Source organism: Struthio camelus, chromosome 12 (assembly GCF_040807025.1).
Source record: "Struthio camelus isolate bStrCam1 chromosome 12, bStrCam1.hap1, whole genome shotgun sequence".
Taxonomy (NCBI): Eukaryota; Metazoa; Chordata; class Aves; order Struthioniformes; family Struthionidae; genus Struthio; species Struthio camelus.
The window spans coordinates 897,805-910,580 of NC_090953.1; the positions used below are offsets into that span (position 1 = coordinate 897,805).

Genomic DNA, 12,776 nt, shown 5'->3' on the forward strand with positions numbered 1-12,776 from the left:
CTCTCAGTCCTCTGCCACTGCTGTTAGTCTCATCAGAACTTAGCTTTTTTTTTCCTGTGCTATGTAGGCCCTCGTTAATAGCCTCCTCAGCAGAAGAGGCTGGAGGGATCAGAGGGAGAGACAAGTGTTTATGTTTCTAATTTGCAAGATGCGTCCTCATGCTGTGGAGTGTCAGCTTCCATCACAGCAGCAATGCCTGTTTATAAAGAAGCCTGCAACACCCTTTGATTCAGTTAAACATCGTAAAGTAGACCAGGTTTTAGAACATAAGTAACTGACTGAGGGTGGAGGCAGGTAGAGGCCTAATTGCTGCAATGAAACTTGATCCCAGATCGTGCTTGGGGATGTTTGAGTTGTCTTGTAACTTCGATGACTGGGCTGCTAAAAGGCCAAATTCCTCCGATTTTTGAATTGAGGTACAGTTTTTACTCAAGTAAAAAAGTGGTACGACACCATAAATACTAAACAAATTCCATGATTTACCTAAGACAAAAATACCAACTCTTGTTTTCATGATATTTAAATATTTATTTAAATTTAAAAATACTTTTCATGGCACCAATGATTTTATGCTAACTAAGATATTGAATATGTAGAAAAAGGTACATTTTGAAGGAAAATGTAACTTACAGTATTTGGCACATGAAAGGTTAATTTCTAGATTTTTTATGAAAACTAAGAAATTCACATTTTCAGGTATTTTACCGTCTACTGCTTAAAGATGCAGTATGCTCTTAGATTTCTTCTGATATAAGAATCTGTGGAAACAACATTGTAATATAAAGACAGGTAGAACTAACAGGTAGTGAAACACAAGACATAACAAGGAACATACAGGAAAAACATACAACAAAAAAGTTATCAGTTCTCATGGTTTTACAGTAAAATGCTGGGTGAAAACTGCAGAGGTAAACTAGGTTTGGCATTTATAGCTAGTCTAAAAGTAAGCTGATGTAAAAGATTTTTTTTCAAGGTCAATACTTCCTCTGTTGTATTTTGTTTTAAAGGAAGATGTCTAACGTACAAAGTATTCAGAGCTGAACGTGTCATTGAATGACAATGCTATGCTGTTATGACATTACACCAGTAGCAGTAGCAATTAAAACAATGGGATACTGCATCTTTAACCTGGGATGAAAAATGTCAAGTTTGAGACTATCACTCACTGCATAGAAACACCATTTACTACAGACTGAGGTAGGAACACTACACTAAAAGTTAATTTTGCTATGTTGCATAAAACAGTATATCATGTAAAAATCTATCCTTCGTCTCCTGGCAGCGTTCATAACATAAGCTGTCTTTTAAAGAGTTAGTTATTAATTGTATGCAAAATCCTTTTCAGCTTTTGTGATAAGCAGATGGCTATGGCTAGGTCTTTAGTGGTGAGACACAACTGCTTTATTTCTTTTCCCTGACAGTCAGTAGTTAAAATGGACTTTAGTTATTGCAGTGACAAGCTATCAAAGTCCAGCTGACGTTTCACAATTTTTCTACCAAGTTTCACTGTCGCGCTCTTTTGCCAGGTGCCAATTCACTAGGTGGGGACAGAACTGAAAGCCGACCTCGGAGAGGACTGGGCGCGCACCGGCCGCGCTCGCTCCCCCTCGCAGCAGTGCTTGAACTTGTGTGCAGTGATAGGTGGTGGTGTGCTCAAAGACAAGAACATGAAAATCAGGCTTTTAAAACTGCAGTTATGGCCCCAGCTTACATAAAATCTCTCCCTGAGATGAAATAAAACTCCCTCATTTGTTTTCATTTTCTTTGTTGAATATGTCCAACTTCCCAATAAAAACTTAATAGAACTAGCTTTTATTGCTCCCTTTGTAAATAGACTGTTATACTTCCCAGATAACTAAAGATTCCAGTGTTTATGTTGCAAGTAAAAATGAATTAGTTTTATTTATGTATTTTTGCTTAGGAATAAATAGATTAATGGTTGCCCCCTTTTTTTCTCTTCCAGTGTTACCTCTACTTCTGTAGTTCTGTCCTTTTTTTACCTTCAGCAAAGTCATAAAAGTATAGCTCCCTTTATTCCAAAACTAGTTATGGGTTAATCTGATGTTAGGAGTCCAGTCTACAAAAACGTTTATTCTCAAACCATTTGCTCAACTTGAATCACTTTGTACAGCGCACTATGTTCACCCAATCCATAAAGTAAAAAAAGGCTTGATTAGATTCAATAACAAAATAGCATTTTTGTTGTTAAAATATACGTTGAAACAGTCTCTTTTTTGTACAAAACAAGCACAACTTTCTGAGGCTAAATGTCTTGCTAATAAATCCAATGTGGTTACTACTGGCTACGCACTCAGACTTTGTCAAACGTAATTGAGTACATCTGTCTACTAACTATGGGTCCTATCACCCTCCTCACGTGGGGGTTGACACCTCTAGGACAAAGCTCCACACCGCTGGAGCACTAAAAGTTCAAGGTTTAGAAAAAGGTCACAAAAGGCTGAGTTTGTAGAGTAGGCTAAATATTCACGGTCACTCTTCTATGCTATGTAAAGGAATAGACTTACACCACCACGTCTCTATTTCACACCCGTCATTTGTGCCAAAGCAAACTCACGGGACCGAATCGAATTCGCCAATTAAAATTAAACCATGACTTGCCACTTGGGAAACGCTGATTAGTAAGGAGTAATCGCTGTAAAGCAGTACCTCTAAGGTGTTAGTGTTGTGCACAGTGGCAGATTCAATAACGTAACAACACACGAGTGTTTAAATTACAACTCAGTAGCACCATTACTGAAGCTCCTGCATAACACAGTATCTCTAGAGTCTCAGCTGCTGGCTGATGCTAATACAATAATCAGTAGTAATAGTAAAATAAATTCCTCTCTTTATTTGATACTTCCAAAGTAATACACGCATCTATGAAAATCAAAATTAAAAACTTAAAATTTTTCTGCGGGCTCCAAGGTTGGAAACAGAACAGCTGAGTATGTTAGGCAAGAGGGTCTGTAAAGAAATGTGTTTGATCTGGTATGAGTCTATCCCTTTCGTCGCCTTGGAAAGAAACGTCCTAGGTCGCACTGTACTTTTGAGTCATGAAAGAAGGACTTATTGTATGTGCCGATGGTGCCACAAAGGGTCCCATTTGCTGGGAACAGGTAGCAGGTATCTTCTGAGTCCACCTGGCTAGTTAATTGGAGACTCCTGCCTTCAGGTGTCAATGAGCAGGTTTACCACGGAGCGGATTTTGCAGGCAAACCATCGCCTGAGGGGACAAAAGTATTGATAATGGAACTGTTCAAATTCGGGGGTCTGGCGAATATCACGGAAAAAGGCAGTGTCAAGGTCAGACTCGGTAAGGATGAGCAGGAGAAGGAGCAAAACAAAGAGGAGTCCAACTGTCACAAGGAGCAAACGGAGGACACTTAAAACAAACTTATTCACCTGTTCCGCTTGTGTCCCGCCAGCGCCACCGAGACCCTGGCACAAGGCCTTGACCTCGCCGCCCAGCTCCTGCGCCTCGGCCGCGGTGGGCGTGTTGGCTTCAGACTCCTTCTCCTCCTCGATGCTGCACGGGGCCCCGTTGATCTGCCGGGCGAGCAGCAGCAGCTCCAGGCTGTGCTCCGCCACCGGCGTGGGCAGCACGCTGTCCGCCGGGCTGTAGTTCTCGTCCGAGATGACGGCCACGCGCTCGCTGCTCTCGGCGCGGCTGGTCCTGGCGTGGGGCACGAAGGCGTCGCCGTGGGAGGCCGAGCGCACCGGCGTCGAGTGGGCGCTGTCTCGCAGCGACTCCAGGCCTGCCGAGGGGCAACCACAGCAAGAGGTGGGGGGAGAGGAGACGGGTGGGTGACGCTGGGGACGAGCGGGCTGGCTGCTCGCCTTCGCCCCAGGCACCGTCCCGGCGCGGGGCGTTTGCCGTCCTGCCTCGTCCCCCCTCCCCGACAGGAGCAGCCGCGGAAACGGCACAATCTGGGGTAAAGCAGCAGCGCGCGTGCGCCGCGCTGGCCAGTCCCTGGGTGCCCAAAGCAGCCCACAGGCGCTGCTGGGGTTGGTGGGGCTTAATGACAGCAGCATGTGCTGCGCACGCAGCTTTAAATGCAGCGGGGTTGGGGCGGTCGTAGCTTTAGTCCAACTGAGCGGCCGGGCAGCGGTGGGACTAACTTGGGACGCGCAGCTCAGTATACTACGAGCGCCGCCAGTCCTCGGCCCTGAGCGCCGGGCTGCAAACACCGCCGCAGCCCCCCGAGCCTGGGCCGAGGGGCCGCAGCAGCGGGAGGGAGCCGCGCGCCCGCAACGCACAGCCACGCTCCCGCGGGCCGCCGCGCCGGCCAGGGTGCGCGAACCCCGCCGCCTTCCTCCGTGCAAACGCTGCGTCGTGACCCTGCTGCCGAGCCCCGGCCCCGGCTGCGGGCGATGCACCCGGCAGCGAGCAGCCCGCAAGCGGCGCCCCCAGGTACCGACAGCTTTGACTGCCACTGCTTTGCCACCAAAAAAAAAAAAAAATAATAATTGTTTTACACACATGTATGCACATGCATGCGTGTGCGCACACACACACACACACACACACACACACACACACACACACACACACACACGCACGCACGCACGCACACACGCACGCACGCACGCACACACGCACACACGCACACGCGCCCCCCCCCCCCCCCCCCCCCCCCCCCCCCCCCAAAAACAAGAGCTGCCTAAACACCACCGCAGGACTGTGCTGTCCGGCTAACCCCCCCGCCCCATGCTGAGCCAGCACTGCTGCACCGGCTGCACGCGGTGCTGCAGGAAAAGGGGAATTTGCACCCTCCCCCCCCCCCCAAAACCCCCCAAACTTCCAAAGCGCTAAACCCTCCAACCGCAAGCGGCACAGGGGCTCGGGCCGGGGCCGGGGGGGGGGGGGGGCGCAGCGCTGCCCGGCGGCACAGCCCCCCCCATGCCACGGCGGCAGGACGCTGGGGGCCACGCAGGCTTCAAGGGACATTTTCCTTGGGGGGGGGGGGAAATCCTTCCAGACACCCTGCAAACCGCTGCCGCAAACAGGCTGCAGCTCGCGAGGCCGCCAGCAGCTCCAGAAAGCGCCCGCCCGTGCCCAAGGCCAGCCAAACTCATCACACCCGTACCTTGGGCCGGGGCGGCAGGCAGGGCCGGGAGGAGCGGCAGCGCCCCGAGAGCCCGGGCCAGCAGCCGGGGCCCCAGGCGCAGCACGCGGACCCGCACGTCCCGGCAGCAGCGGTTGATGAGCCGCAGCTGGACGCTGACTTTGGTTTTAATCTTTATCAGGCACTTCACCATGGTGGCACGGGGACCGGCCGCCTCTGCTGCCCGCCACCGCCGCCGCTGCCGCCGCCGCCGCTGCTGGCTCGGGCTATTTTGGGCTCCCGCGTCGCTGCGGCACCGAGCTGCAGTGAGCGTGAAGGCAAGCAGGGGCCGGGCAGCGAGGGGTCCGGGCAGGGCGGCGCGGGGGGACGCGCCAGCGCGACGGTGACGCACGTGGGGCCCGGCGCGCGGGTGCGCTGCGCCACCAGGCCCCCGAACGCGCGTCCGGCAGCAACGCCCGATTCCACGCTCCCCAGCCGCCGGCAGCTTTCCCTTCGGTAAAAAACCCGCGCCTGGTTTACGTGCAGGGGCAGACGTCAGCGCTGCAGCGCGCCGGCTCCTTCTGCTCTGCTGGGAGCCAACACAGCGCTTGAGTATTTTTTCAAGCAGGTTTGTTTGCTTGCAGCTCCGTGCAGGGTTTTGCAGTGAAGAACAAGGCACAGCGGCTTGCTTGGGACAGGCGCTACGGGGGTAATCTCCAAGCAGGGCACGTTCACCTCCTGCCTGGCTTGGAGGTATTGACGTGACTTAGAGTCTTCTCTGCTATGTTTCAAAATTAATACAAATGACGTTGCTAAGAAATGCTCCTCTGCTCTCCTTCTGCGCTGGAAATGCCTGTTCTAGCACCGGCCCCCGGCCCTGCCCGCGCTCGGCGCTTACTGCCGGCAGCCCCCGAGCAGCAAACCCAACGTTTAGAGCTGGCAAATGTTTCTTTAAGAACCTGAAACTATTTCAGGAATTTTATCCTGCCCCGTCTTTCACACCTCAGTACGAGGGGGTACCACATTCTCATTTTCTTTTCAGCCAGTTCAGTTTGGGTAGAGATTGAGAGTCCTCTGCTACGGTCCTTGTTCTCTGATAAGGCCTGGTCTGAAGGAAAACACCCCTTCCGGGGGGCTCGGGGCTGTGCGCGACGCTACTGCGCCAGTGCAGACTGCATCTTTCCAGGGCCGAGAGTATAATCGGAGTGGAAAGATCAGATCTTTCCTGCAAATACTGGTGACGTCTCTGTTTCCTTTTCTGTAAGTATTTTAGCAAATGAGTTTACTGGCCAGACCCTCTACATGCAGAGGAACGTAAAGCAATATTGACTAAAAGCGTGTTTCCGGCGGGGAAGAGCGAGGGACGCGACGGGCAGCGCTTGCCCGGCCGGGGCGCGGGAAGGGCGCAGGAGCTCTGCGCTTCCAGGCTGCCCGGCAACGCTGCGCTCAGCCTCGGGGCGCAGGCTCTGAATAGCAAATACGTCCGAGAAATGTAGACGGGGTCCCCAGGAGGCTTACAGCGAGAAGAGACGAGGCAGCTGCACTCTTTGGTACCAACTATTCACTCAGCTCAGCTTACAATAAGTTATACTAACTTCTAGGGAGAGGTCAAAATAGTAATATTGAAATCCAGATTTCAGCCATAGGCGAGCGTCTGCCAGAAAACTCAGTCACTTTGGGCCATGACGGCTGCCATGAGCTTCGCCGGGTCTTTGCTAGCAAAGACGCGCTGAGACCCACAGCTGGATCCAGCTAAGGAGCCGGGGGCGGTTTGCACTTCAAAAATAATAGTGCTTTACTCGCATTCGGGGTGCTGCGTTTCTGTGAGCTCCCAGCTACATCTCAGCTGCCCCCGTGCTGCCGCCGCGCTGCGTGTCCCCCCCGGCGCTCTCCCGAGCGTCCCGCCGCCGCACTGCCCGCGCGCCCCTTCGCACGGGGATGCCCGTGGCGGGAGCCGGCACCGCTTCGCCGCGGCAGCCCTGGGCGCAGGGACGGGGAGCGCCCCGGCGGCCGAAACGCCCCCGGAGGGGGGAGAAGGGCACCCTGAGGCGCGGCGCTGCCCCTTATCTTACCTTCCATGATGGATATGTGAACGGCTCTCCTCCGCGTGCGGGGGACGCTGCTCAGCCGGGGCCCGTGGGTGATGGACGGGCAGCTGCGGCTGGGCACCAGCCCGGCCCTGCAGGCAGAAGAAGGGGAAGGTGAGTCGAGGGGGGACGCAGAGCCGTGGCCCGGCCGGGAAATCCCGCGGAGGGTCTGCCGGCCGCGTGCGTGCAATGCCGGAGGGGCCGCCGGCGCGGCGGGCGAGCACAGCGCGGGACGGCGGCGGCCCCGCTCCTCCTGGGAGCTCGCCCCACGCCTGGCGCGGGGCCGAGGTGATGTTTCGGACGGGGCCTTTCTCCCCGACCCGTCGGAGAGGAGACCCACCAGGCCTCTCCCACACAAGCACCCGAAACGGCCACTGGACATCGAGCCCAGAGGGAAAGGGTCACCGGTGGAAACAGCTGGCGACGCTCTTCGCAGCCGCTGGCCGGACAGGCTGGCAGTAAATCAGCGACTCTGACACGACATCTCTGAGCTAAGTCCCAGCGCCTCTGCGCAGGCTGAACTCCCTGGGGCCTGGGATCAAGCCCTGCACGGCTGTCACCAGCTGGGTCTTCCAGGAGCAAGGGAAGACCCTGGGGGACCCTTTGCTCGGTGCAGGCCCCCGCTGCGCGTGGGGCTCCCACTCGCCCCGAACCGGAGGTGGGCTGCTCTCCCACCCGCTCCCCTCGACTTCAGCGAGGCCAAGCTTCGGCCCAGCTGAGTTTACTACCGCTGCGGCTAAAGGCGGCCCCCGACCACAAGCATCGGCTCCTGCTTAAGCATCCAACCGCACTTCAGTGTAAGCAACCGGTCACTGTATTGGGCTGCTTCCTTAGACGCGTCCGAACTCGCGTCCTGTCCAGCTAACGGTATCCCATACTAGTAGCTCCTCTGAAGCTTGGAGAAGGCAAACAAGAAAGCTTGTGCAAAATCCTAATTGAACTGTCTGCTCAGGGCTTCGGCCGAGGAAACGGGACTGAATGGAGCACACGTGCCCAGATCCTCAAGGGCTACCTTGAGGAACCTTAGGTTCCTACCCAAGGGAACTAGGTCCCCAAACCCCTTTGAGGTCATGTGCCGAGATGCTGCTATCCGGCTCTTACCTGTGTATTTCTGGAGGTTCCCGCTTGATCTTGGCGCTGGACTCCATCACTTCTTTTGCAACCCGGCCACTGCAGGTAGTTCAAGAACAGCAGCAGTGACAACGTGAAATAACACACCAGCAACGTAAGAGATCTACCTGCCTTGCTAAGAAGAAGCTGCCCCCAGTTGCACACTTCACCCTGAGCATGGCCTGCTCCTTACTTCATCCCGATACGCACAGGCCAGGTTGGGGGCTGCTCCCCAGATGCTCTGGAGGACAACAGAAATACTCACTGATAATAAGTGGGCTGGTTATGGGAAGATCGGGGAACTGCTGGGCTGACACCTCTGCCATCACATTTTGTTTCTTCTCCTGGCATGAGATGTCTGACATTGTGGTGCTACTTCTCCTCTGAGGAAGGGGACAAGCCAAAGGCGTCACGGGCCCTCCCGCGCAAGCGAGCAGGGCAGCTGGCCTTGCGCACCCTGCAGCTAGGGACACTCACCCAGCTAGGGTCTCTCACCCAACCCATGTCCACACCAGACATGGGTAGAGAGGGACAACGCATTTTAGGGATTTAGAAATTGGAATGATTCATTCTAGCCCTTGTTCTCAAAAAAACACCCCCAAACAAACAAACAACCCCAAATCCTCTCTCCCTCCTTCTCCACCCCTGCCCCCACAAAGGGCCACAGTTCAGGGGGCCGGAGAGAGTAATGTCAGTCTGAAACAGAGAAAGCAAAGACGATGGCCTTATTCAGCAGGCAGTGTTGCGATGGAAGAACCTCCTACAACAGGAGGATCTTTAGAAAGGCGTCTAATTAATGCAGCCATAAACTGCTCCCCAAGCCACATCCAAAGGAGCATCTGAAAATATATCCAGGAACTGCTACTTACTGTCATTATTTACCTGTATCGGAACCGGCTTCCTTTAAAGAACAAGTTGCTGCTGGACACTGTTCGGACCTGGCTTGACTTCTCCAACCTGGAACGGCATCACAAGCTGCATGAACGCGCTGCGGGCCGCGCAGCCTGCCAGGCGCTCGCGGCTGGCGCCGTCGCTGGACGCGCCGTCGCTACCTGGCCACATTTCACAGCAAAGCAGCAGCCCCGGCCGTCGGGCGGTTTTATTTTTAATATACTTTGCCAGTGATTAGTATTGATTGTTTCGCTGATTCTATTAAAGCATCGACCGCTGCGCCTCCGAGTGGCGCGCGTGATGGATTAGATTGGTATGGTTTCCCTCAGTGGCCTCTACGAATCACTTGCAGCCGCTGAACTGACACGTTTCTCAGCTCCCAAGCTCAGGTGTCGGGAGAAAGGGCACGGAAGCCGAACGGCTCAGAAACACGCGCACGTGCCATCAACCCATGCGCCCCTGCACGGCCAGCGCCGGATCCCGCTGAGCCCTGAGCAGTCCTCGGCGCTGCAGCCCTCGGCAAGTGACCCCTAACCGAGGAGTTCGCTGCCCTAAGCCTCACGCAAGAGAGGCTGATCTGCTGGAGGAACGTTAGGCTAACTAACTTCAAGATTTAACAGCTTCTGCAAGGCCCAAGAGCACCATCAGGGCTACGGGGCAGCGCCCTGGGAAGCCCTCTCCTACCGCAGCACAGCTCAGGGGCAGCGCCAGCCTCTTTGGGCGTCCCTTCTTCCTCACACAGAGGGAGACTCTGGAGCAACCAGTTCCTTCCTGGCCTCCCAGCTGTGGGTCCAGCCAGAGCCAGGGCCGGAAGACAGCAGCCCCCGGCTGGCCCAACATGACGGAAATCCCCCGAGCGCTGATCTCTCCTGGGAGCGACTGCCAGCCAACTCGCAAGGAGCATCACTGCCTTCGACCAAGATGCTCCGCTCCCCGAGGTCCCGTACGCCCGTTCCCGTACCCTGGCGAGAAGCGTTCACTGGCGAGCGCGTTGCTTATTCCTAAGGTCTGTCCTGCTCAGCCTGCCGCTGGCCTTGCAAGAAGTCTCTGCTAATGCAGCCACTTCAGGAGGGAGCAGATTTTGCTCTGGCACCTGCAGGACGAGACCCTGCGAATGCCAGCAGGGCCTGTTGGCCCCATCCCAGCGACCGCGCTTGTGAGGACAGGAGGCCGCCGGTTAGGGGCATCCTCCCCATGGGGAGCTGGCACAACGGAGAGATGGCACTGCCCCACGCGTCACAGAAACAGCTCCCTTTATTAACGAGTTATCCTTATGCAACAGGAACTAATGAGAGGAGGAAGGCAAAGAGCCAGCGCCAGCTGGCAGCCACATCCCACTCTACCGCTGCTCTCCCGAGCGGCTCTCGCAGGGTCACGCAGACCCTGCCAGATGTGACTCTGAGCAGCAGAAGGTAGGAGTCTCACGGTGCCTGGAAATGGTAACGAGGCACCACGAGAAAAGCAGACCCTCAGAGATGCATAACGCCATCAGGAGTAAAACAAGCGGTTTACAGCGATGGGGTGGCACAGGCCAGGGGGTGCAAGCACTGGAATTGTCATGTTACCGCGCCGCAGCCCTGCTCCCTTAGCACTGCCTCCCTGCCGCGAGCCGGAGCACACGCTTCGCAGCTGGCTCCCAAGCTCCCAGGCAGACCTCTTACAAAAGGCTTCGCTTCCAAGGCAGCGGCTGAAGGTGGCTCCAGCTCCGGCTACCGCTCAGACGCTGCCAGAGCCCAGGGAAGGCAGACCGGGAGGCGCGAGTTTGTTCTGCAGTCGGGCGAGATAAGGCTATTTAAAGATAGGTGCTGTGACTGGGAAACTGCTGATGGTCCTTGCTCAAGGAGAGCGGGGACACGGGGTCCGGCTGGCAGGCACGCACGGCGCAGGAGGGGCCGGCAGCCGCAGGGGACGCAGGCATTGCACGTCGGCAGCTCACGCCGAGGTCCCCTGCGGCGATCCGTGAGAGCCTGGGCTTTGGGGCTGCAGCGGGCTGAAGCCATCAAGCGCGCTAAAATCCTTCCCACAACCTTTACGTCAAAGGGCAAGAAGGAGTCCAGAGCACAAATCACACCCCCCCCCCCCTCAGCCTGCAGGCTCGCACGTTCCTGGATGCAGCTTTGGTGAGAAATATATAAATAACACAGGGGGTGACAACACTTTCTCCTCCTCATCGCAGGAGAATCAGCCCCTTCTCCAACAGAGCAAGAAACACTCAGCACTTTGACTGAGTCCACAGCCCATTTTACTGGGTACATGATCCAGTGGTAATTTACCAACATTATTAATCATAAAAAGATTTGTAAAGCAATATTGCAATTTCATTTCATGTTAATATAATGAGAAATGAAACCTGCTGATTGCAGCTGCTGATTGCAGTATTCCCAAAGAGAATACATTACACATTTTATCTTACATCTTGCTGATTAAAATAAAACTCATTATAAAGTACAAAGCAGTCTATTTTTAAGTAAAACACAGAGCAGTATGGTAAAACCAAAATGTTCCACCTGATAGCTCCCTGATTTTTAGGTACACCGTCTAGTCCATAACCTATTCTGTAACCTGCTCTACTTTATAATCTGACCCTTCTGAGGCAGCCTAATTAGCTAAAACAGGAACAGAACAGAAAACTTTTACTTGATTAGCACAAACAACGGAGCCCACAGTTTTCCAGCTTTTGAGAAAGAACAGTGATTACACTCTAAAATCTTCCCTGCTGCCAGTTCTTCGCAGATACTCACTTCCTGTTACTTTGAGCTGTTTAGAAATTGGAGACTAGACAGTATGAACGCAGGTGGTTTATTCAAGGACTGCTGTGCTTGGGGCTTTACAGTCACAAGCAAGCCCCCGCGCAGGGGATTATCCCCCTCTCCGTGGCCAGGGGAAGCCAGGACACGCTCCAGCAGCCCCTGGCTCTGAGCAGTGCCTACCCAAGCTGCGTTTGCACAAGAGCTCCGCTTATTAGCGGCTCAGCATGCAGAAAAATGGGAATTCCTTGGATCCAGCTCTCTGCACATGGGAAGAGGGACGGTGCCTCAGCTATGGAGGCACCTGCAGCAACTGTTCAGTAACACAGCTACAGCCCAGATTAAATGCCTGTGGTAAATTCACCTCCCCAATCCTTTCAGCATTTTACATAAATAATTAATCTGTTTCCAAACAGATTAGATTCTTTCCGGAGGTTTTGAACGTTTACAATTAACAGCTGGTAGGATGGGCTTTTCAAATGCACCCCAGGGCACTGGTTTGACCTCAGTGGGAATTTCAGCCCTGGATTCAGCACAAACAGATCCATGCTAAGCCATTTTGAAAATGCCTTGAACATTAGGGTCAGAAAACGTTCCCTGAGCTTTAACATCAACCTCCTGAGCTGCCCTCACTGCCACCAGCGCAGGCAGCTTCCAGAACTGCAGCCGTAACAGGGAGCTGAGCATCTCCACGCACGGACTAGCTCTTCTAAGAAGCTGCAGTTAACAGAGAACATGCTAAAATATACCTGTCTCTGTTCACAGAACATGTGCCAGTTGCTTAGCATTAAAGTCTTAATCCCCGGATTAGGTTTTGTTGCAAAGGGAACAGCACCATACAGTTTAAGTGCTGGGCAGCGCCCTGCCTGCTGGAGCCAGGGGAGGGTAGGCAG

At 54.1% G+C, this 12,776-nt stretch overlaps 1 protein-coding gene across 4 annotated transcripts in view; it reads right to left on the reverse strand.

Annotated features, from left to right (window-relative positions):
- Window positions 1-1,266: 1,266 nt before the first annotated feature.
- Window positions 1,267-12,776, reverse strand: part of FRMD5 (FERM domain containing 5) — a 147,665-nt gene continuing 136,155 nt past the window's right edge. For 2 of the 4 annotated variants that reach the window (XM_068958454.1, XM_068958453.1), the window contains exons 11-15: window positions 9,128-9,202; window positions 8,237-8,305; window positions 7,121-7,227; window positions 3,406-3,758; window positions 1,267-3,226 (exon numbers count right to left, since the gene is read on the reverse strand). In XM_068958454.1, coding sequence (XP_068814555.1) covers window positions 3,179-3,226; window positions 3,406-3,758; window positions 7,121-7,227; window positions 8,237-8,305; window positions 9,128-9,202 — 652 coding nt within the window. In that variant the 3' untranslated portion in view covers window positions 1,267-3,178. Of the gene's footprint in view, window positions 3,759-7,120; window positions 7,228-8,236; window positions 8,306-9,127; window positions 9,203-12,776 lie in introns of all 4 variants that reach the window. The other 2 variants (XM_068958452.1, XM_068958450.1) reach the window with 1 other exon arrangement.